Here is a 26,265-nt window from a genome sequence, read left to right as displayed (position 1 = left end):
TATTTTCAGCACTCAACCAAGTGAATAACAAAGAATATTTCACTTCAAAAACATAAGAAACATGTGAGTTTGTAGATCTGCTATTTTCAGCAAGTAAATGTTCGGAACACAGCCTTTACCACATACTGTACAAGAAAAGGGCTTTTCGCCTGTATGAGTCATGTGTGTTTTTAGATTACTCGTCTGAGTAAAGTCTTTGCCATATACTGTACAAGTACAGGGTTTTTCACCTGTATGAATCATCATGTGAGTTTTTAGACTATCCTTCTCAGTAAAGCCTTTACCACACACTGTACAAGAGAAGGGCTTTTCACCTGTATGAGTCATCATGTGTGATTTTAGACTACCTTTCTCCGTAAAGCCTTTACCACACACTGTACAAGAGAAGGGCTTTTCACCTGTATGAGTGTTTTTAGGTGACCTGTACTAATACGGCATCAAGGCCCGCCAAAATACATTTTAGTCTACTAAATAAACTGTAGATTTAGTAGACTAAAACTAGACTACACTAAAACATTCCAGGTGACTAAAATGTGACTAAAACTAACTGAAAACTATTCAAGAGACTATGACAAACTAAAATTTCAGTACAGCACCTAAAAAAAACATAAGAAACAGGACATAAAAATAAAAAAAACATTACTTCACAAAGGTGCATGTCACATCATGCATAGGGTAGTTCTTGTTCCGTGTGGTACCGGATGTGACATGCACCTTTGTGCAGAGGGACGAAGCACACCGCACACTGATAACAGGACTCATGGCGTGGACCCCCCGGTGGGCTACACACCCTGCACCGTTTGCCAGGGTTTAGCTTCTTTTTAGTGGGGGGAAGCTTTTCCAGGACATGGCGTGTTGGCAGGGGTGCAATGTTGGCCGTTATCCTGACCCTTGGGTTTTTGTGAGGCGCTCTCCGGGTCTCTCGTCTGGGCGTAGACCACTTTACGACGATGTTGTGGATGAAGCTCTTCATGTTCTTACAGCAACCGTCGGGGTTCTGCATGCTGTACAGGACAAAGGCATTGTACATGCTAATTTGAAAAAGATACATCAAGAACTTTGTCGTCCACTTGGAGGTCTTCCGTGTCCAGGGATAATACGTGATGTGCTGATCCAGCTTATCCACCCCGTTCATCCACTGGTTGTAGTCTACTGCCGACTGAGGCTTTTCATATGGTATCTGGGTCCCGCCTTTCTGCCACTTCTGCACATTGACCACAGTGTCCTGGTGGAAGGTCGAAACAATCCTCACCACCTTGCTGTCCCTCCATGCAACAGCCATGACTTTTTCTGTGGTCATGGCTATTCGGTCAGGGTTTTTCAGGGTGGTCAGGCTGGCCTCCTGGACCTCTCGGGGTAGGCCTCTGTTACCCCGAATGGTGCCACATGTATGAGTCTTCAGTTCCAGAAGGTGCTCACACAATGTCACACTATTGTAGTAATTGTCCATGTATAGAACATGACCTTTCCCTGCCAAGTCTCCAAGCAGAGAGGTGACGGTGTCCATCAATGAACTGTACACTCCAATGTATGGTTGCAGGTTGTGACAGTAGGCTGTAGCACTATCGGCAAGAATGTAGGACTTTATTCCGTAGTGAACTGGTTTCAGCGTGTTGTACACACGGAAGGAAAGGCGGCCTTTCCATAGCAACGTACCTTGAAAAAATAGAAATATATAATTACTTACAATAAACATCAGCGCTAGAGGTAAACAGCCCAAAAAAAAACTTTAAAAAAAACGTAAAAAAAAAAAAAAAAAAAAAAAAATGGCCATAGCAACGTACCTTCATCGATTGCGATGTTCTGACCCGGCTGGAACATATCCTTCCATCGCTTAACGAGGTAGTCCAGGATGGGGCGGATCTTGTAGATGCAGTCGTCTTTATCCTCCCGCCGATCAGTGTAATGAAGGAACTTTAGGATCAGTTGGAACCGGTTCCGACTCATTACCATTCCGAAGTACGGCGTTGCCAAGGCTTCATCGGTTGACCAGTAGTCGGCCAGTTCCGCCTTGTGGATGAGCCCGGTGAGGAAGACCAGTCCAAAAAAGTCCTAACAGCTCCTTGACGTCCACATCCTTCCACGCATTCATCCTGGACTGAGCCGTTGGTGCTACCGCTGCTATGGTCCGAAAAAAAGGGGGAAGAAAATTCTTCTGTGGGCCACAAGGGGGCGCTCCGCGGGCCGCAGATGGCCCGCGGGCCGCTAATTGGGGAACCCTGTTCTAGTACATACACAATACATACTTTGTGAATTGGAGAGGGAAATCTAGTGCTCTCTAGAGCTGTTTCCCCCGCAACCAGACTACGGATAAGCGGTTGTATATGTACTTTCATATCACACACACACAATGTCCATCCATGTTCAACCGCTTATCCGTAGTCTGGTTGCGGGGGCAACAGCTCGAGAGCTCTAGATTTCCCTCTCCAATTCACAAAGTATGTATTTTATATATGTACTTGCATATCACACACACACAATGTCCATCCATCTTCAACCGCTTATCCGTAGTCTGGTTGCGGGGGCAACAGCTCTAGAGAGCTCTAGATTTCCCTCTCCAATTCACAATGTATGTATTATATATGTACTTTCATATCACACACACACAATGTCCATCCATCTTCAACCGCTTATCCGTAGTCTGGTTGCGGGGGCAACAGAGCTTCTGTAAAATGCATTGGAGTTTCATTTCCTGGGCCACTCGCTTTTCTGAAAGGGGGCGGGACTGCTGCGCTCTATTCAGTACTTTAGTGATGACGTAGGCGCCTCCCCCAGCAATACTTCCGGGTCCAAGCCTAGTTATTGTAAATATGCCGCAATGCTGTGTGCCGCGCTGTTTGAACAGATCAGACGACAAAACAACAGAAAAACTGTCATTCTACCGCTTTCCCCCCCAACGACAAAGAGAAGAGGAAATGGCTGCAGTTGATACGGTAAGTTGCTATTTGAAGAAATACATATAAAACTAAGTTTATCACCGACGTTAGGTTAGCGTTAGCGCAGCCCAGGTCCTAACGTTACTAAGGCTACATAGACCAATATTTCATTTTTTATTTCGGTCAATCGGTTACAAAACCATCCGCCTCAAGGATCGATGTATTGGATATTTTTTATGCTGAATACAGTTATAATGTAGCCTTCCAGCTTTACTGTAGCAACCCTGTCTGTAAAGAGATGGTGAGTTACTGTGGGCTTTGAGTCAGCTGAGCTACACAACCAGTCCAGATCTGGTTGTGCAACCAAATCTGCATTCTTATTCCATTATTCTTAGTCCATGGTTATCTTAAACCTCCCTTACACTACAAGATTTCAATACGATTATTAAAAGACTACATTACATACTGTAGTGTAGATCCTTGCCTGAGCAGGCAAGGATCTACAGTATGTAATGTTTCCCCCTCCCTTTTGTTTCTTTTCTGTTAATTTCTGTTGCCCCATTTGTTCTGTTGTATTATCTATTCTATTTTGTTATTGTTGATTTATGTTGGTGGTGTCGTGTTGTGGAAAAAATCGAATAAAAATACTAATCACAAAATAGACTACATTAGACTAGAATGTAGTCTCTTTAGAGGGTACTGTTCTAAAGGAGGTCAGCGACTTCAAATACCTGGGCGCATGGGTCGACTCCACAGAGAAGGACCTTAAAGTGAGGAAGGCACTCGCCTGGCGAGCTCTTAACGGTATGACCAGTGTGTGGAAATCCAACCTCCCCCGACACATCAAGATCAGTTTCTTCTCTGCTACCGTGGAGTCCGTCCTCCTCTACGGCTGTGAATGCTGGACACTTAAACAAGCCCTACAGAAATCCCTGGACGGGTGCTACACAAGAATGTTACGTGTGGTACTTAACATCAACCAGGATGAGCACATCACCAACAAGCGTCTGTACGGGGCTTTACCAAGTGTAACGGAGAAGATAGCAGTAAGGAGGATGAGACTAGCTGGCCACTGCCACCGACATCAAGAACTCCCGGCCAAAAAGCTTGTACTGTGGGAACCAACACACGGGCATCGATCGAGAGGACGTCCCACACCTACCTACGTGGACGTACTAAAGAGAGATACTGGTGCGGAAAGCACAAAGGAGCTGGCCAGATGTATGGAGAACCGAGATGACTGGAGACGACGATGGAGGGCTCGTCTGAGGACGACGTAGAGAGAAAAGCTGCTGGGCCATCACAGTTCTCATGGAACGAAGGGAAGACTTTTCCTGGCCACCTCAGCCATACACCCAAAAGCAAGAAAGCAATGCTCCCACTCCCTACCACCAGTGTTCAAGAGGAAGGAATGGATGAAGAAATAGTTCACAATCCTGACATTGAGATCCCTAGTACTTCCAGAGAGCCTACTAAAAATAGTGTTGTGGTGCTCGAGATAGAAAATGACATGTTAAGAAAGGAAAATGTTGAATTGAAAAAAGAATTGGAGAAACAAAAGCAAACATTTTCCTTCAGTCAAATTTCCACCAGCAATGAAAAAGTACAATATTTCACCGGCTTACCTGATGCTGCTACCGTCCTGTTTTTGGAAGCGCTTCTTTCTAAATTTGAGCTAAATTATCATTCCGATTGGACAGTCCAAAGTATCCCCCTAATTGATCAGTTTCTCCTGACCTTAATGAAGCTTAGACTTGGTTCCGGCCACATGGACCTTGCACAAAGATTTAATTGTAGCCCAGCCACAGTAACCAACATCTTCCTCACCATCGTTTGTGCACTGTATGACATTTTGTATGTTGGTATGCTTGAGAACAACATCTCCTCCGCAGCCAAGAATCGGACCTCTCTGCCAGAGTGTTTCCGGCCCTTTCCTAACTGTAGGATTGTGCTCGACTGCACAGAGGTTGCTGTAACTGCCCCTATCCAGCAGAATGAACGGACGCTCCAACTGATATCTTTAAGGTTGTTTATTTACCCCAAGACAACGTGAAAAACTGTAACAAAAACATACAACATTCTCTTAGACACAATGAAACATGAAATATGAAAGTCCTTGTTGTAAGTTAATCATGATGTCCGTATTATTATAATATAAAGAAACAATATGTACACAAACAAAATGAAGTATAAACAAATGAAACAAGCGACAGAATTACAACACTGAAAACACCAACATGCAACGTACCGTGTGCGCCTTCTGCAGCTTATTTTAGGAGAGCTACTTCTTATATTTACTTTTAAGGACACTCTTTTTAACTGGGAAGAGCTCCTTGCCCCACTCAGTCAGCTTGTTCTGACTGAGTTCAGCTCGTTCTGCCTGAGCCAGCTCACACAGGTGCCATTTAATGCTGCCTCACTCTACTCACAGGGCTGGATGGAAATGAGGTGATTACTGATTAGCTGCATAGGTGAGCCTAATTCAGCCTGCCCCTGAACCAGACAAAAAGAACTATCTCACCATGCATTTACCATTACCATGTACCCAAATAAACACACATAATGTTCATATATACATTTCCGAAAGGTATAAGCAATAAAATAGCAATAGAAAATAGAAATAGAAAAATAGAAATAGAAAATAGAAAATATCCATTACTGGGACAGTTACACTGCCCCCAAAATACAGTGATTTCTTACTGCCAGCTATTTAGACTGTAGAAATCTGTATTTTCCTTTCTTAATTGAACCCAAGTGTCACATCATTTTTTTTTTTTACCTTTGACCAACCAAAAATACTTTTTGTTCCCTTTTTTGTATTAAAATAGCAACTCTAGTTTGCATTTAAATTGGAGGCTTAATTTGTCAGACCTTCCTTTCCTAGGTTACGCTGCCCCCATGGACCTTCATCTTCACTTGTCTCTTTCCATTCCACCCTTTTCTCTTTCTTTTCTTTGTTCCTCCTGACAGTTCGGCATCCTCTGTCAAGGCTGTGGATACATCAGAACTGATGACGACGTTCTTCTCCCGTCCTACTGCAGTGGAGTTCTTTGATGCTGATCTTTTCTTTCTTTTCAGCTTCTTCCTTCTTCTACGTGCCGTCTTTCTCTCCTTGACCTTCTTCTCCTTCTTGTGGCGTGTAGGAGAGGGAGATCTGGACGGCTTCCTCTTTGGGGATCTCAATGCAGTGCGGCTTCGCTTGCGTCTCCGGCTGATGCTTCGAGACCTCCGGGCACTGCTAGAACTCTTGGGGGGTGGTTTTGAGCGTTTCTCAGACCTCTCCTCCTCTAGTGGTGGCACCAAGCTCTCTGTGCCACACTCATCCTTCACTCCAGCCATCACTATTTGGCACCCGACCCCCGACCCCCCGTCGGTCATTGCCGACAGCCTCAGTCCGACTGGCTGTGCTTCTGCTTCAATTTTCTCTGCTGCCTTTGTGACTGCACATACTGTCTTCAATCCGACTGGCTCCGTTTCTGCCCAAACCAAACCAACCTCGTGAATTGTGGGCTCTGGTGCCTTTGTGACTGCGGGTGGCGTGGAGGGGGGTGTCTGGGGAACACCGACATCAGGTTCAAACTCTGTTGTCCAACAACTCAGGCATCTCTTCAGCAGGTCAATCATGTCATCAGCAACAAAAACACAGGACTCCATTTTCCTTCTTACATCTTGAGATGGGGTTGTTATTGCCATTAAACTCTCATACGTTTTTGTTACATCTGACTTGCATTCTTTAACAGTTTGTACATATTCCTCCAAGTCTGTTTTTGTGGATTCCTCTGTTAGCTGTGATCCAACCCACCGCACCTCTGACTTGCATTTTTCGCATGAAAAGAAAAAAATCCTCCCTCTCTTCTTGCTGTCCTGAACTAGTAACTCACACATTTTGTCTATAAAGTATTAAACACTCCAAAAATGTTTTAACAATGACAAGCTAGTATTAAACCACCAGGATATAAATTCCCTTTTCTTTACAACAAAGTCTAGATTCAATCCTTTGTTGTTTGTCTTTTGAAACACCTTAAGTTATTAGATAGAAAATTAGATAAAAATAGACAAGTAGAAAACCTCTTGTAGAAACACTTTTGTTTCGTTTTTTTTGAACAACAAAGTTGTTATATAGAAAATAGACAAATATAGAAAAATAGATAAATAGGAAACCTCTTGTAGAAACACCTTTTTGTTCTACAACTGAATACACCCAGAATGCCAAAATGTCTTAGAGAATAATGAATGAGCAGAATGTCTCTAACTCAACCCTATATATTTCCTCAGACAAGATCAATGTTCCACCTACCAAGACAAAAGACTTGTCTTAGTATAACTTTTCTCTTTTTCTTCACCCACACAACATAGGCTGCGGTCTGACCTGTCACGTGACTCTTTGCGCAATGAACGTTCTCCTGTAGAAACTTGGACCCGAAAAGGAATGACGCCGCCTTCTTGTGGCCGTCTTGACTACTGCAGCGTCACCTTTCTGCTCAGCAGGTCCACACGTTCCGTATCTTTAGGTTATGTTCATGTGCGCGATGTCACTCCAAATGCATGCTGGCTGGAGCACGCAGAAAGACAGGGTGCCAGGTGGTCCGTGGCACTGGAAGCGGACTCCTTGGAAAGCCCCCCTCGACTCGCGGATCGTCTCGTGTTGTGTAGATCATCTGGAACGCTTTGTCCCGAAGCTCACCGCCGTTGCGAGGAGGTGGAATGGCCGACGTCCACTCTGGAACTGGTCTGGTCTTCCTCCTCAGCGGTGGTGGCTACGTTTTTCACTGTAACTGCCCCTATCCAGCAGAATGAACGGACGCTCCAACTGATATCTTTAAGGTTGTTTATTTACCCCAAGACAACGTGAAAAACTGTAACAAAAACATACAACATTCTCTTAGACACAATGAAACATGAAATATGAAAGTCCTTGTTGTAAGTTAATCATGATGTCCGTATTATTATAATATAAAGAAACAATATGTACACAAACAAAATGAAGTATAAACAAATGAAACAAGCGACAGAATTACAACACTGAAAACACCAACATGCAACGTACCGTGTGCGCCTTCTGCAGCTTATTTTAGGAGAGCTACTTCTTATATTTACTTTTAAGGACACTCTTTTTAACTGGGAAGAGCTCCTTGCCCCACTCAGTCAGCTTGTTCTGACTGAGTTCAGCTCGTTCTGCCTGAGCCAGCTCACACAGGTGCCATTTAATGCTGCCTCACTCTACTCACAGGGCTGGATGGAAATGAGGTGATTACTGATTAGCTGCATAGGTGAGCCTAATTCAGCCTGCCCCTGAACCAGACAAAAAGAACTATCTCACCATGCATTTACCATTACCATGTACCCAAATAAACACACATAATGTTCATATATACATTTCCGAAAGGTATAAGCAATAAAATAGCAATAGAAAATAGAAATAGAAAAATAGAAATAGAAAATAGAAAATATCCATTACTGGGACAGTTACAGTTGCCATCTCCAAGAGTGAGAAACTTGACAAACAGTGCCAATTGTACAGCCAGTACAAAGGACGAACCACATTGAAAACTCTAATTGGTGTGGCTCCAAATGGAGTGATTACTTTTGTCAGTGACCTGTATGGTGGGAGTACCTCAGACAAGGCAATAACAGCAGATTGTGGAGTTCTGAAATATCTACAACCAGGTGATATGGTAATGGCAGACAAGGGCTTCACAATTAGGGACATTTTACCAGAAGGGGTTTCGCTCAACATTCCGTCTTTCCTTGTCAATGGACAGTTCACACAGGAAGAAGTCAACAAAAACAAACTCATCTCCAGTGCTAGGATCCATGTGGAACGTTCCATTCAGAGGCTGAAATGTTTTAAAATTTTGGACAATATCCCACATCAGTCCAGCAAAAACATCAATAAGATACTTAAAGTATGTGTGTGCCTAACGACTTTGCAAACGCCAATTATTCGTCAGGTTTCATCTTTTGAATAAAACATTTGAAAAAGGGAAATTAATGTAAAGTCATGTCTGAACTTTTATTACACAAACAATTGAATTCTCTTCAATGAACATTTTATAACAGCATAGTGTTTAGCAGCTTCATATTATACTTATGCTAGTGCAGTGGTTGTCAGGCCTAAATGGGTTAAAACAAATTTAAAGTGCCCATTACATTGACATATAAAACAAAGTAAACAGAAGTAAACAATCACTCAAGTAATTAGCCAGACACTATACATGTGCACAGTTGAGTTGATCACAACCATAGTACGAGTCGTCAATAGCATTACCACCTGTCTCTAGTTTTAGTCCCATGGGTAAGGTGTTTGTCCCCTCCCACACCTGGGAACAACACAGTATTGTGTTGAATAGTGCAATGCAGATGAATGCATATTTAAGTATGATTTACACATCTGAAAGAATTTTCTCTAAGAAAACATCTTTATAAAATGTTTCCAGAATGAAAATGTTTACAGCCCATGCTGGGTCCTTCAGCACTGGCAGGACCACGAAATCCAGAGGGGTCCATACAGCCAGGTGACAGGTGGTGGCTCCGATGAGGTGTAGGTTGCCCTGTATCTGATGCCAGTAGTTATGGTTCTCTTTCAGTGTAAGGGAACCAGTCACTGTATCCAAGCGCAGAAAGAAGTCCTTGCTCTCTGCTGCTTGCCGGACCGTCTTGTTTTTGGCTGACCAGGGACATTTCACCTAGAGGTCGGTGATAAGCAAAACATCAATATTGTGGTAAAGGCAATTTATAGACCGGTCTAGAATAGTGGAAAAAGTTCAGAAAATGTAATATCTAGGGCTCTATTTTCGTCCAATGGTAAACCCCTTATCCCTAAACTACTTTGCCTTTTTTACTATTTTGAAAAACAGTTTTGAATAGTTACAATAGTCAATCTACAAGCTCACAACGTGTCGATGTAGATATTACAGGTAGGCTGTACCTGTACCATGTCCAGCTTTGTGTAAACAAACATTGAAGACAAAAGTGAGGACGCAAAAGATTGGCCGGAATGAGATGATGTATGATGATAAGAGCGCCCCTCACTTTACATGGGTGTGATTCTTTTCATAGGATCAGTTATTGGTTCCTAATTTCAGTACATTTTTGATTAAATGCCTAGTACGTACTGTATACAAAATAACTTTACCTCAATAATGCCATCAGACACTGTTCCATCTGGAGATGCACCAAGCAGGCCACTGTCAGACAGGAACACTCCCCTCTCCTGGATAACACCACCGGTTTGCTCTGTGTATTGCTGCTTTGCCGCTGGCTCATGGGTGATTCCCCAATCACATGCCTTGAGAAGGGGGCAGAACATACCACTCACTTTAATAAGTTAATTCTTATAGCCAATTAATGACACCATCAGTTTAAATCATTATGCCCTCAAAACTTACTTTAGAACCTTTACTGAGGTTATACTGGCCAAGCAGGGTTTTGAATAAGGAAGGAGGGTAGGACTTTCGCTTGACTGCTGCCAAGACCAAACCAAAGTTACTTGCTGTGATCCGCTTCTTGCGATAAGCCATCCTGTTATAAATACACCCAAAATATAATACAGTTCACCTAGACAACAGACATCTTTTAGCAAGGATCATAGTGTATTACAATTATAAATCAGTTGCTTTACAACAGGGGTGCCCAAAAGGTACCTCACATGACATGGCCCTAAAAAAAAAAGGAAAAAGGCAACTGCCACTTGAATTAACGTGACTTCATTGACATCAAATAGGGCCTGTCAACTTAAACCCACAATGCAATACTTTGTTTTCTTGAACTTGAACTTACAAAGTTATACAAAACAAAACCAATTCCATTTCCCCCTCTTTTTATGTGTTTGTCTCATATGTAATGCCAGCACCTCTATTCCAAAGCCCCTCAGGTGGGATAATATGTTTTTGCGTGGGTAGATCTTGTTGAGCTGGTCATTTTGAAAGTAGCTCTCAAGTCAAAAAAGTGCAGCACCCCTGCATTACAGCGTTAATATTTTGAGGAGTTTAGTATTGAATAGTTACCATAAATCGTTCTTGGCTTGCAACACTGTGGCTCTCTCAATCTGCTGCTTCTGCTCATCAGTAACCGCAAGTGATGACAAAACATGAAGAGCCTTGTCCTCAGCTTCAGCAAAACCTGGACTAGTCACCAGCCCATCCCATGTCTTGATAGGGAGTGTCTAGATTTAAAGTTAAGCACACAGTGTCAGAGATGTATTATTCAGTAAATACCGGTAATACTTTTGAATTAAAGCATACAACGGTATCTGATCTCAGTGAATGGCAAGGGATTACATACTGTACATCTGTGTCGTTTACATTATGTCAAACCAAATTGGTCATGGGCCTATACTATTTAATGTTTGCTTTTAATTACACCAGTTAAGATTCAAATGATGATTAATGTACATCATTATTCAGTGTGTGGTGGGATGATTTGACTGGGGGCCAAATCCAAGTACCAAAGACTACCTGAGGTGTTTCTGGACTCAAGAGCCACCCCATTCCAGTGAAACGGCCAAGCTGTGACAATGCTTGCCGTGTCCACTCCTTGTCCTCCTGGTTTACAGGTCTTTTGATTCCAGCTGAAATAATAGTATAAAGCATAGTGAAATGAATAATAAAGTAATTGAGACCATTTCAAGTCAGAATACCATCTCAAACCCCCTTTATTTATCCTGTTTAATAAAATATCTTGTAAAGGATTTTGTGTACACTACAAATAATGCAATTTAACATTAATTACTTACCCAGTGAAGTGGATGGTATCAGCTCAGACACTCTCTTGGCAACAATCTCCTCAGATTTAGGTGTCTTTGCCTTTGTCCACGCACATTCCACGTCTGTGCGAGTCACGTTTTTCTCCACCCAGATCAGCAAAGCTGCCATATGATGGCACTTGTCTTTGCCGATTGGGCACTGGCATGTGCTGTACAGGACTTTCTGATTTTCTACATGCACCTGTATTGAAAACAACTATATCCCTCAAACCAACCCTAATGTTTCTGCTGTTTATATTAGTCTACACACATCTGCAATAAGCATGTGCTGTACTGGATTTTCTGACTTTCTACATGCACCTGTATTGAAAACAACTATATCCCTCAAACCAACCCTAACGTTTCTGCTGTTTATATTAGTCTACACACATCTGCAATAAGCAACTTTAGCTAAAAGCCCAGGGGGGGTGGGGTGCTTTTTCGTTAACCAGAACATGGAACATGCTAGGGAACATGGCATAGTAATTTTATATACCTGATATGAAAGGCCAGGGAACGTGGCAACAATCATGAAGATCATGGCAAACTGAAAGCTAGCTCTGGTCCATAGCCTAATGCACTTTAATTATTACTGCCGTTGCATTTATGATGAAATACATATAAATATAAATAGATAAATACAACAATAGTAAAGTGCATTAGGCTATGGACCCGAGCTAATTGAAAACTAACCTTGGATCAAGACTGATATATGTATTTAGCCCTGGTGGACCCGGCGGGCTGGACCAGGGCTAATATGTATTGTATCGAGTCAAACGTCAGATAAATTACATTATCAATAAAATAAATCTATATGACAGTCTTCATCCAAGGCTAATGAAAAGCCACGGAACGTGGTATATAACGTTAAGAGCCAGAATTCCTAACAGCACCAAGCTGTCCTAGTCAACTCATATATTTTCTTTTTCATAGACGCCTGAACTTTACCTTTCATTATACCCCCTGGGAGAAGACTTACGCTTAACACTCTATCTGATTTGAAAGCATTAAGACCCTTTTTTACGCGCAATTGGTCATTTTTTAAAAAGGACGTTATGGTAAAAAGATCCACGGGTTCCATGTTGGTTGTTTACAATGATATGCGAATGGGGGCTGGTGCCACTTGGACCCGGAAGAAACATAGCACTACAAAATGACGTCACACTAAAATACTGAATATCCTCTTATAGAGGTCTGTATTGTGGAGGAAGGCTAGGATGCTCCTCTCCACAGCATGTTGCTCCTTTCCCGGCTGAACAGGGTCTTGTACTCCAGAGTGGGTATCCCAATATTGGCTAGTTCCTCACATAGCTGGGCTCTTTCTGCCCTGTATCTCTCACACTCAAATAGGGCGTGGACAACAGTCTCTGCTCTTCCACACTCACAAAGGCCGTCCGGGTGTTTTCCCACTATTCTCAGGCAACTGGCTAGCCCGCAGTGCCCAAGTCTTAGCCGAGTCAGTTTGACTGAATCTCTTCTGTCACCTCCCGTACACACACTCCTCCTTTTGACAGATGCCTGTGCTGAGAAATACAGTCTCCCTCTCTCTCTTCATTATTCCACTCCTCTTGCCACTGTTTCTCAAGCCCCTCCTTTATGCCCAGCAGGATGCCTACGTCTATGTGCTGCCTCTTGAGTGACATTCTGGCCAATTTATCAGCTATTTCGTTCCCCGTGCCCTGGGACCCAAAGGAAACCTATATCCACCCCCACTTTCTGTATCCTATACATGCTTATCATGGCCTCATTCACCAGGTCGGCTCTGGCTCTAGATGTCCCACTCCTCAAGGCCATCAGGGCGGCAGCTGAGTCAGAGCAGATTATAACTCTGCTTGGCTTAACTTGTTCAATCCACCAAAGTGCCCAAATGATTGCCATTAGCTCTGTGGCAAAAACAGATGCTTCGTCTGTGACTCGCAAGCCTTGCTGGACTTGAGGCCCCACCAGGTAGATTCCACAACCTGCCCTTTGGCTATCTGGGTCCTTAGACCCATCCGTGAAGATCTGCATGTGTGTCCCCCATGCCACATTTATGTATCCTTCTACCTGGGAGCTCGTGATGCCCCCCTCCTGCTTCCAGTCTAACAGAGTTAGATCTACAGTGGGCTCTGGGAGTAGCCATACTGGCACCGCTGACCAGAACGCATGCACTAGGCCTACTTTATCTTTATCTACTCCCACTCTTTCAGCCAGCTCTCCAGCACCAGGTAGGAAGTTTCCCTTCTTCTTCCCATCGGCAAACTCCCAACTCTTGTTCACTAGACACTTGGCTGACAGACTCAGGCTAGATCCTTTCAGTTTGGCCCAATAGTGCAGTCCTAGCTTGCTGCGTCTAATTCTGAGTGGCCACTCTCCCGTTTCCACCAGCAGGGCTGGGATGGGGGTCGTTCTAAACGCCCCACAGCAGGTTCTTAGCGCTCTTGACTGCACTGCGTCTAGTTTGTCCAAAGTGGACTTTGCAGCGGATCCATAGACAAAGCTCCCATAGTCGATGGCTGACCTGACCATTGCCTGATAGATCATTAGCATTGTCCCCCTCTCAGCTCCCCATTCACACCCAGCCAGGCTCCGGAGGACGTTTATGACCTTTTCACACTTGTTTCTCATTTCCCTATGTGGACTTTCCAAGTTAGCCTTTCATCCAGCCACATTCCAATACATTTTAATTCCTTGACTCGCTCTAAGGGAGCCTCGTATAGCTTTAGCTGTACTTGCGCTACTTTCCGTTTTAGCCCAAACACCATGAAGTTGCTCTTTGGCACCGAAATTTTAAAGCTCCACCTGTCTGCCCACTCTTCTATCGCCTTTAGCCCTTCTTGAATTTTCTTAAATAGGAACTCCACATTCCTGCCTCTTCTCCAAATGGCCCCATCGTCCGCAAATAGGAACCTGCCAAATCCTTGCCCTATATTTTTAAAGATGTCATTAATCATAACATTAAATAGTACTGGGCTGATTACTGAGCCCTGGGGGGTACCATTCTCTATATTGACTGTTTCTGAGAAAGCCCCACCCACTCTCACCTGGATTGTTCTACCCATGAGAAAATCCTTGATCCAGTTGAGCATCCTCAGCACACTCCTCTTGTTTCTAGGAAGTACACCAGCCTGTTGGTTACCATGCGTTCCATTATTTTGCACACTACTGACGTCAAAGCTATAGGGCGATATGAATCAGGCCTTGATGCATTTTTACCTGGCTTCAGTATTGGTATTACCGTAAATCCTCTTTTAGGAACCCGGGCTATTATTTGTCTCAACCGATCCCGATACCGGGCTTTTATTGGAAGGAGGCAGCTATAAGAAGGAGGAATTTTATTTCTAATTTTCAAACTGATCATAATGAACAAATCACATTTTGGGTCAGTTAGAACACAGTAAAATGTATTGGGCTCATAGCCTATTGAAAGTCCTCGTGAAATATTGAACAGTGCAGTTGCAGGTGCTCAATGGTCATTTTAACTGTTTTTCCATTATTGGCATATTGCCTATGGTAATTACCATAATAACATCAACACATCAATTTAACTTGAATAACCAATGAATAACCAATGGTATATAACTTCAACTGAGATAGACTACCACAGTACTGTGGTAAAGGCCTACAGTTAGGCTACTGACAAGTTCAGATGCAAATAACATAAAAATAAAATGTATGATAGGCTATTTCGTATAGAGCGTCTCTCTCTAACGCGCGCGCGAGAGAGAGAGAGAGAGAGAGACGTGTTAGAGAGAACGTCTGAGAGAGAGAGGGAGAGAGAAAGAAAGACGCGTTAGAGAGAGCGTCTCTCTCGCGCGAGAGAGAGAGAGAGAGAGAGAGACGTAGAGAACGTCTGAGGGAGAGAGACTTGTTGCTAACGGTGTCCCGTTAGCAACAAGCTAACAGCATACCGGTGGTACTACGTTCGTTCCATAAAATGAGAGATCCAAAAGGCGCATTGGGCTGCGCCAGGCTGCAAAACCCCCCATGCGCTCATCGATCATCTGCCGTTTATAATCAACGTTCGTTGCATGAAGGGCAGATCTGTGGGGGCTCTCTCCCGAAGTTATTAACTTTGTTGTTGTATTGTTTGCGAGCTGAGCACCGCGGCCACGGCAAAAAAAAACAACACAAAAAACCCCGGCTCATAAAAGGAGGCCGGAATTTATTTACTTCATTCAATGCCATCACCGGTGATTAATAGGGGCCCAGTAATTAATAGAAAGGAGGCGTTTACTGGAGGATTTACGGTATGACTGCGTGCTTCCATTCTGCTGGCAGACTACCTGTCTCCCATACCACATTAAACAGCGCTAACACCTCATCGAGCACAAGGTCATTTAAATGCTTAAACATGCCATAGCACAGCTATCTCTTCCTGGGGCAGTGTTGGCCCCGTCCTGAATAGCATCTCTCAATTCCTTGAGTGAAAAATGCACATTAAAAGGGTCACTATTTTCATGGCAGTGGTTAAGCTTCCATTGCTCGTTCCTCAGCACCTCCGCTCTTTTCCTCAGCCCTTCTTCTCCCAAGGCTGTTGAGTTGTGCACAGCCTGGAATACTCTGACACACATTTATCTCCGCTGCTTACTGCCTCCCTTACCCCGTCATTCAGAACTGGCATTGTGTACCTCTTAAATGTCCCTGCCATTCTGTGGACTCTTGACCATACTTCCCTAAGGGGGGTGTCAGGGCCTATTGTGCCACAATACTTCCTCCAACAATTCCCCTTAGCTTCCTTAATAACTTTTCTTGCAACTGCTCTTAGCCTTTTGTATTCAATTGCATTACTTTGCAAATTAAGTTTCCTTAGCTTTCGGTAGGCCCTATTCCTATCCTTTAGGGCTACATCACAGTCCTTGTTCCACCACGGGACAGCTACTCTGTCTTTAGGACTCTGCCTTATGGGGATTGAGTTTTGTGCTGCCGTTAGTATTGTGGAGTGTGTCAGGTCTCGTCACAGTGGGAGGGGCGCGTTCCTATGGCAACCAGACAAGCGCCGACGCGGCACGCCCACGGCCGTGTCATAGACGCCGTCTACTATCCCAGAGCAATCCTAAACCAGCTGCATCTAATCCAGCCGCCGCCCGTGTTAGTAATTAACGGCAGCCGCAACCTGTCAGCCGCGCCCTTCATAAACGACCCTCACGCCTAGCAGTATCACTCGCTGCTACACACCAAGACGCGCAGGCAGCATATGCCGTCTACTTGGCGTTGGATGGTAAGTCCACACTTCTCTCACTTATGGATCCAGCCATATGACCTAAACACATTGTTTGATCGCTTGTACCACCACTCAATGTACTCCACCTCATAAGGCTTGTAGGAGTGGGGCTGAAAGCACACACGGGAGTGTGTGCCCCCCATAAACAAGTGTCGACTGGAGAGCCGCACACATACTTGGAGACCCACCTGGCTCGGATCGGGGACGAGTAGCAGAAGACGGGACCCTCGTATGGAACGGCCGCCCACCTCTCGTTAAGGTTGCAGTAAGACAAACTTTCTCTCTCTATCACCTGTGTTATTAAGAAGAGGCACTCGCAGACGCTTGAGTAGCTAAGGATAATAACGAAGATTGTGAATGAAGGAAGTCACCCTGTTGATGCTTAATGAAGACTGTGAATGAAGAAAGTCACCATGTTGATGCTTACTGAAGACTGTGAATGAAGATAACCCCGTAGATGTTTATGGAAGCTAGCATGCTCTAGATAAAGGGTCACGTTAAACCTGTGAACGAAGACAGGCCATGTTATGTTTAGTTCACTCTTTGAAGAGACTTGAAGTTGGCGAGAGCCCGCCTTGTACCGGTGAAAGAAGACCGTTAGAAACTAGAGTGCTCAGGTTCTGTTAACCCCCTGACTGCCGTTGTCGTATCGAGACGGTCCCCAGTAGATAGAGAGAAATCAGAGTATAAATGCTTGTGTACCTACCTGTTGACCGAGCCTAAGGGGCCCTAGCTACCATACTCACCTAGGCCCTTACCAAGTACTTTTACTCTGATTACTCAAAGCCATGCATCCAAGTACTTCTACTCAAAAGTACTCTTCGGTGCCCTGTGGATAGAGAAAGTTACATACCACCGTACCTACCTCCGGTGGAGCCCCCTGGCGCCCTCTGGACCCTGGAAAAGAAGAAGAGGAAGAGTTATAGAAATTTCTAGTTAGTAGATTGCCTAGACCGGAGTCTCAGGCCCCAACCCCGTACTTACCCTGTACTCTGACCGTATGCTAACCACCCCTCTCATCCTCTGCAGTGGCGTCTCCCTCCGAGGAGCCTGGACTTCATGCAAAGAATATTGTCTGTTTGAATTCTGATGTGAAACTGACTTTTGTTTGAACCTCTTTGAGAAATAAAGCAAGGGGCGCCACCGTGTGTCTAACCCCTGATGATGAGATGAGATGAGATATACTTTATTGTCCCACGGGGGGAAATTTGTCTTGGGCAAAAGTGCATTAGTACATCAACGCTTTTTAAAACAGACAGACAATACACACAAGACAATACACAGTAGCAGCAAAGTACAAGTCACAAGAGTATCATAAGAGAAGTGCAAATTGCAATAAGAGAAGGTATAATATTAAAAAAAAGTGCTAGAGTATTCACAGTTTATAGTATCGCAATCAAAGTGCAATAAATAACTGATGAAGGTCAGAAGTCCCTTCCCCACTAAGAACTATGAACTATGTGGCGGTTGTTTAGTAGAACAATTGAAGTGGGAAGAAAAGAAAGTTTGAAGCGGTTGCTCTTGCAACGACACGCTCTGTAGCGTCTACCAGAGGGTAACAGCTCATACTCTGAAGATAATATATGTGAAGGATCAGACAACACTCTGTTTGACAGACTGAGCACCGTTTTCTCAAAGATTGTCTGAAGAGATGGAGAATCTTTCCTACCAATTACCTTCATGGCTGTTTTTTCCATTTTAGCTATTCTAGATTTGAGCTGGACAGAGAGTGTCCCAAATCAAGCTGTCATGCCATATCTAATAATGCTACCTAGCACTGCATCATAGAAGGTTGACATGACTCCCTTGCTCACACCAAAGAGCCTGAGCCTGCGGAGAAAGTGCAAGCGTTGTGCCAATTTGGCACACAGATAGTCCACATGGACGTTCCATTTGAGCTGGTTGTCCATTTGGATCCCCAGGTACTTGTATGATACAACCTGCTCAATTTGCGTGCCCCCCATGACCACTGGGTCATGGATGTGGACACCTTTTGGATCGAAGATCATCTCTTTGGTTTTTGTGGTGTTTAACATAAGGTGGCTATTATCACACCAGTCTTTAAAGTTATTGATCTCACTGATGTAACCCACCGGGTGTTCAACACCCCTCAACAGGCTGACTATTACAGTGTCATCAGAAAATTTCAAGATGAAGTTGTTAGGCTGGCTGCTTCTGCAATCATTTGTGTAGGCAGTGAAAAGAAATGGTGAACTCACCCCCCCTTGTGGCACACCTGTGCTACACAATTTAGAGCTTGAGAGTACTGAGTTCACCTTTACCTGTTGAGATCTGTTTGTTAACATGGAGTGGAACCATCTAATGATGAATGGATTTACATTCATGTCATTTAGCTTTTTGACAAGTAACAGAGGGCTTACAGTATCAAAAGCAGAACTGAAGTCTGCAAAAAGGACACGAGCATATGCCTTTGGCTCCTCCAAGTGCTTGCTAATTAAATGAGTTATACTGACTACAGCATCCTCCGTGCTGCGCCCAGCCCTGTAAGCAAATTGTAAAGGATCCATAAAGGAAGCCACCTGAGACTTAAGTGAGTTCACGATAATTCTCTCAAAACACTTCATAACTCCACAAGTTAAAGCAATAGGTCTATAATCTTTGTTCACAGAGGGACAAGATACTTTGGGAACAGGAATTATTAGTGACTTTTTCCAGATATCAGGAACCATGTGTTTGTCTACAGACTGTTGGAAAATAGGGCACCAGGCAGCTGTAAGCTCTTCAGAGCACTTTTTTAACAACAAGGCAGGCAAACCATCAGGCCCCGTTGATTTTTTGTTGCATACCCTGCTAAAGACACTCTGTACCTGTTTAGGATCAATGAGAAGTCGATCAGAAGTATTACACATGATAGAATTAATGTTGAAGTCCACAGACTCCTGCTCTGAGGAGTCAGTGTCATGACGGAGGAAAAAGTCATTCAATTCATTGGCTTTTGCTTGTTCATCCAGTGTAGCAATGGGATTTCGGTTAGTGTTCATGTTCGTTATTTTTTTCATATGATCCCATAGACCCTTAGGCCCTCATTTATCAACCGTGCGTACGCCAAAATATGGGTGCACGCCGAAATTGCCGACATTTTTGACATTTACCATTTCCGGCAAAGCTTGAAATTGAACGTGACAACGTTCAAATCCCACGTCTGCTCGGCAGCTTGCTTACGCTTGTTTTTCTGTCTTACACAAGCGGAGCAGCATTGTCTGAACTGCTGACACGCTGTCACAGGCATCTAAACATATGTTTTCACTCCTAAAATGTTAATATAAAACGGTATGTGTATGTTAAAAAAAAGGGAGAGATTTCCAACTTTACAAGTAATTAAAATTGCGCAATTAAAAACAATATAACATGTTTACAATGTATTAGTTTGTGCTTAATCAAACAGTGCTTTACTGGCCTTGTTATGCAAGCGCACTTGTGAGATGATTTTGGAGCGCATGCGGTGTGATGTGATTATGATATTATTTAAAAAAAAGGCATAGGCTACATGGACTGCACGCCTTTATTTCCAAGTGACAATGACAAGCATACAGCTTGCCTATTTGTAGTAAGTAGCCTACTATAGCAGGCTATAGGCGTAAGGGGCTTAATCATTCACCATTTAAATAAGTGCTTTGACAGTTCAGATAAAAGCGAGATCATTTTCGGGGGTCGGGAGGGAGGACGGGACCGCGGCGTGCGTCGCCAACACATACCAGCTAGCCGCGGCAAGCCTTCATTCATATGTTTATGATTTGTTCATCAATGATCAAATCACTACATAAACGTTGATTATGACTGCCTTGGCGACATGATAGCCTCTCTCATGCTGCATGAGAGAGGCTATCATGTCGTCAAGGCAGTCACCTACAGGACTTTAATATCACAGCAGTGCGCAGTCTTCGCCGTGCACAGCGCACGAATGGGTAAAATTAATATAGGCCAGCCTACAAACTAATTCCATGGCGATGCGATGTCGAGGTGTCATGTAGGTGCGTGCGTGGACATGACAGCAAGGCAAGCGAGGTGAGAGGGGAACTTTATTTAATTCATGCAGGTGTTCGCTCTTTATTTATTTAACAACACACCAGTTGGGCTTGCAAGTTGCGTGTGCGTCTGTGTGTGTGTGTGTGTGTGTGTGTGTATGAGAGAGGGGGGTGAGGCGCCAGAGGCGGGCAGCAAGAAACGGGAGAAACTTATTTTTTCCTGTAACCCTGGTTACCAAACTTACCAGCCGTCGTATTTCATGTGTTCATGTCGCAAAAACTAGGGCGAGGTATATGAACCAGATACAACAATGACAGCTTGAATGATGATCAAAAATGTACGGTTCATGTGTTCATGTCGCAAAAACTAGGGCGAGGTATATGAACCAGATACAACAATGACAGCTTGAATGATGATCAAAAATGTACGGTGTATATTGTGCAAATCCCCTAATGATGGCTGGTCACCCCCCCCCCCATTATTCCCTTCTGTTTAAAAAAAGTAAATGTTTTTGTCATCTCAGGACACTGGAATTATAAAAATGCAGAAGACAATCAGTGCAGTCAACACAACCCTTTTGATATTTTGTAAAACCTCAAAAATCCTCAAGATAAGCAAATTAGCAATGGAGTTTTCGTTTTACTTAAAACATTTTTTATAACATATGTCATTCAAAATTGTGTTTTCCACAATGGTTCACCTGACGAATATAAATATGCAAACCTCAAAATCCTGTCACGTTATATCATTCATATTTGGGTGCTTACTTTTATTCATCCTCACACACATTTCTAAACATACATTCAAGTTGACGCATGTATGTATTGAAAAATAAAATGAATTGGACTAAAGATGCAAAAACGCCAAGCATGTGGATCAAATCTGTTGGAGAAAGCATGTATTCACATGGACAAAAATAATTCCAATGCACTGTGCTTACCTAAAAGATCACCAGTGTATTCGAGACCCTGCAGTGCTTCTTTTTCTCTTACATTTTAAGTGTTATAAGCAAAAGCAAATAGTTATCCTTCGCATGCGTACGCACACACACACACACACACACACACACACACACACACACGCACACGCACACGCACACGCACACAAACACACAGTGGAGGGCAATATTGAAGTGCATTTAGTTGAGGACTAAACATGAAAACTTGAATATTTGTATTTTTGGATACTTACTTACTTTAAATCCACTACGTTTCAAAGTCAGACCGCTACAGCACATTTGAATCAACAGTTACCTTTAAAGAAAAGGAAAAAAAAATATTCTAATTAAAGCTTTATCTCTTTGTCAAATATAGTTAAAAAGATTATCAGAATAACACAAAGAACACAATTTGGAAATGATGCGCACGTGCGTGCGTGCGCACACACACACACACACACACACACACACACACACACACTTTTTCCACACAGAACAAGTCAGGAGGGAACAAAGACGACACAGGGGTGTAGCCACCAAACACGAAGGCAGCAGTTATTAAATTGCAGTTGTTCAATTATAGTTGACATGGAGGGAAGGAATGGCTGGCACCTTTTTTTAGTGCACATCAGAGAGGAACTGATCAATAAAGGCCACTAGAGTTGCTTTATGGGCCATCACTCTTTTCTCATTGATCCATTTTTTGACTTCTGCTTCTTTTAAGTCACGGATTGGGTTTGCCTTCTGTTTTTGGAAGCAGCTGTACTGTAGGACCTCCCTGGCATAAAACGGAACACCTTGTGTTGATGAAGTATATCAGCCATGAGAGTGATGTCTGCTTCTTTGTTTGCAGCAGTGTGTTTCCCCGAATCAGGTTTTAATTCACAGCTTTGGTCAAAACACTCAACAAAATCTTTCATCTCACCAATGGTTTTGCTCATAGCCTGTGCAATGGGAAACTGTACATTTGCCCCAATCCGTTCTATGCATTGTTTTGTGTAGAGCACATAATGCTCACAGTTCAGATCCATGGACATATTATTGTGAGCCTGTCCACTCGGGTTCACTGTTCGGTTCCACTTGATCCGGTGAGCTTCACTGGGACTGAGTCGGGCTTGGAGGTCAAATTGAAGTTTAAGGGCTTCAAGGCAGTAACGATGACGGCCTGCCTGTTTGAAGTACAGCATCTTAAACTTCCACAGGCGAAAAATCCTCTCTCCATCGCCCTCCTTTATCGCATCTTGGAAGTCACGTTCAAGCAAAGCCATCTTCAGGAATGCAGAGTGATAATTCCACACACCATCTGTCTCTGTCATTGATGCAGTCCCCTGTGGCATTGTTGCTGTTGGTCTACCATGGCAGGTGAAATGATGGACCTTTTTTTCGTGTTCTGTCAGCTGTTTTGAGTCTTTGAATTCTGGATGGCTGCAGTCATCAAAGAGGCACCTGAAAATGACCTTAGGCTGAGGCTCAGTGTTCGCTTTAGAGTTTACCGTGATATTTTCATTCAAAATGTACTTTGACACAATGTTTGACATCTGACAATCAAACCACTTTTGATCTACAAAACTTGGTGGGCAGTTCTTTTTTGGAGAGTCAATTTGTGACTCCATGCCAAAGTGCTCCAGGGTAGCTGCCATGATTAAGGCATCAGTCACATCATGAATGAAAGTGAAATTTGCTCTGTAGTGCTCTCCAAGTGCTGACTTATTCACATCTTTCCTTTTAATTTTGTTACGAAGTTGGGACATTGTACCTATGTCAACGGCGGAAGATTGGTTGTAGAATAATTTGTATATGACGTCATTAAAATTCATACTGCAGTGGAAGTCAGCCACTGTTGTGATGATTCCATCCTGTCTTTTCTTTTTGGTGCTGCTGTTATTGATTGCAAGTATGGCTTTGTCCGAATTTTGCTTTGTTAGCTGATCTCCCGAAATTGTGACTCTGATGGGTTTCATGCTGGTTTGGCCGTACTTTTCTGATTTGACATAGGGCACGTATCTGTCATGGATGTACTTGATAGTGTTGATCATGTCCTCTGACTTCTTTTCATCTACATCTAGCAAACCCAATGGTATCGTTTTGGTTTTCTGGGACATGGTTGTGGAGTATGTGTGTGGCAAATGCCAATTTAAATTGTCTTTATATTCAGCAAAGATGGGAAACAGACTGACCACCACTCGACCAACTCATTTTTGGAATTCCGTTTGGAGGTACTTGTTGTCCAGATCATTTGGAATTATTTCCTCAAATGGGATATCAAGGACTGACCTTTGAATGTCATCTGGAAGATGGGCTGCGCTGACTCTCTCCCGGCCGCCTAACAGTAGTAACCAGTGATAATCAAGTCTCTGATGAGACATTGGCTACGTTTACATGAAGGGTGATCATTCCGAATAAATACTTCCGAATAAAATACATCCGATGTAATGTTTTTGCGTGCGTGTTTACATTGGAAATGGTCATTCCGAATGATTGTTTACATGGACGAAACTTTTAGATCCCATCATTTCATTCCGCATTAGCGTCGGGGCAGGGAAGGCTTCTGGTTGGATAGGGGTTGTATATATCCGCTTACGTCTTCACGTGTACCCTCCTCGCGCACTGGTGTTGTTGTTGGGTGAATGTTTGTTGTAGTAACAGGGTTGCCAATTGCGCTTGTTTTCCGCCAAAGTTGTCAGAATCGGTCTCAACTGTATTATAGACAAGCAATAGGCCTACCGTCTAAGAGCCCGAAGAAAAAACTAACATGGAAGACGGAATTATCAGTGCGTTATTTGCTTTGATTTTGCTGGTATGTGTGAAGCAGCAGTTTGACAACAACAATCTGCTACTACTACTTCGACTGTTGTGGAGGAGAGGGGTGGTTGAGCAGGTCGACTACAGAATTGGCAACCGGTTAGTGCTGCAACAGCTGTACCTCAGCCCGTTACCCTATCCCAAACATAAGGCAAGACAACAATGGATGAAAGTGCGGAGCAAAGACTGGTGGGAAAGGATCGTGTTGTCTGAATTCACAGATGGTGAGTGGAAGGAGAACTTTCGCATGTCCCGCACGTCGTTCATGAAGTTGTGTGGACTGGTGCAGGGCTTCATGTCTCCCGAGGATGTTACAGTTCGTGCACCCATTCCTCTCAACATGCGCGTGGCCATCGTTCTCTACAGACTGGGTAGTTGTGAATACCGTCTGGTCGCAAATCAGTTCGGAGTCCACAAGGCAACGGTGAAGAAATTTGTTTACCTGTTCTGTAAGGGAATCGTACAGGAACTCCTCCACCGTATTATCCAGATACCAAAAGAAGAAGAGGCACTTGAGATTGCCAGACGATTCGAGGCATCGCATCACATTCCTCAGATTGTTGGCCTGATAGATGGTAGGCCCCCCCCGACTATCCATTTCATATTACTGCCAAATAGCTAAAGTCTACATGTGTAGGTGTCCTGAGTTTGCAATAAAATTATTGTTGCTTTCTTAGGTACTCACATACCGATCCTCGCCCCGTCTGATGGCTACAGAGATTTTTCAAATCGTAAAGGCTGGCCTTCCTTCATCCTTCAGGCAGTTGTGGATGACAGATTCATGCAAGTATTTATTTACTACAAGGGCTCTTCTTTATTATTATTATTTAGCCTTTAAGTAGTGCACAAATACAATAACATATTTTCAGGCCCACAGAGCCACCTTGTGGCTTTATTGTGCATTGCACCTACACCATGAGACTATTACACAGACAAATAATGGATAGCACTGTTATAAACCCAGAATTAAAATTGTATGCTACAAGCACGATGTTGTCACTAGAGTCTGGACTCAAATTTACATGCTTTTTTATGCACATAATAATTTTTGTGTGGTATTACTGAAATTATGTATCCTGTATCAGAGGCGCAACACTGACCGAACGCTAGGGGGGGATATAGAGCGGCGCCGCGAAGCGGCGCCGCCGAAAAATCCGTCCCCCCCGTCCCCCCCACTACCCTAGGGGAGGGGGGGATGGGGGGGTCTAACCACCAAAACGTGGGGTTATGGTTAGGGTCGGACTACAGAGAGGTTGTTCCAGTGACTCAATGCACATACAAATGCAATGCCAATATGCTATATTAACATTAGAACGTTTTAAAGACAGATTAATTATTGACGACAATGCAACCTGTGGGTCCAACGTCACTGAAAACTTTCATAATGGCAATTAAATTTACTCACGAGTGCTGATGTGAAATGGAGGATGTAAGAACACACTTTTGTTGTATTAGAGCAGGGTAAATATGAAGTTTTGCGCCAAGGTCTTGTTTATATTCCTCTTTACATAGGCTGTATGTTATTGTCGCAATTTGGTCCGTCTGAGATCTGAGTGAGGGGGCCTTCCTGAGTGAGGGGGTTTCTGACGGCGTCGCTTACTCGCTTCCCCTCTGTCAGAGGTGGAAGCTACGCGCAGCCGTCGGGAACCCCCCCAAACCGACTGTCCCCCCCCCCTCCAGAAAAGAGGTCTTTCTGCTACAGAAACTGTCAGACGAA

General features: G+C 43.6%; 1 protein-coding gene across 1 annotated transcript; it reads right to left on the bottom strand.

Annotated features, from left to right (window-relative positions):
- Positions 1–664: 664 nt before the first annotated feature.
- On the bottom strand, positions 665–1,953 carry LOC308336516 (piggyBac transposable element-derived protein 4-like; the record flags this gene model as incomplete). Its single annotated transcript, XM_080793882.1, has 2 exons — positions 665–1,656; positions 1,785–1,953. 2 exons carry the CDS (start codon positions 1,951–1,953, stop codon positions 665–667), a joined length of 1,161 nt encoding a protein of 386 aa, XP_080650008.1.
- Between the last annotated feature and the right edge of the window lie 24,312 nt (positions 1,954–26,265).

Source organism: Protomyctophum bolini (genome assembly GCF_963924005.1).
Source record: "Protomyctophum bolini genome assembly, chromosome: 21".
Taxonomy (NCBI): domain Eukaryota; kingdom Metazoa; phylum Chordata; class Actinopteri; order Myctophiformes; family Myctophidae; genus Protomyctophum; species Protomyctophum bolini.
This window is presented reverse-complemented; position numbering and strand designations above follow the sequence as displayed.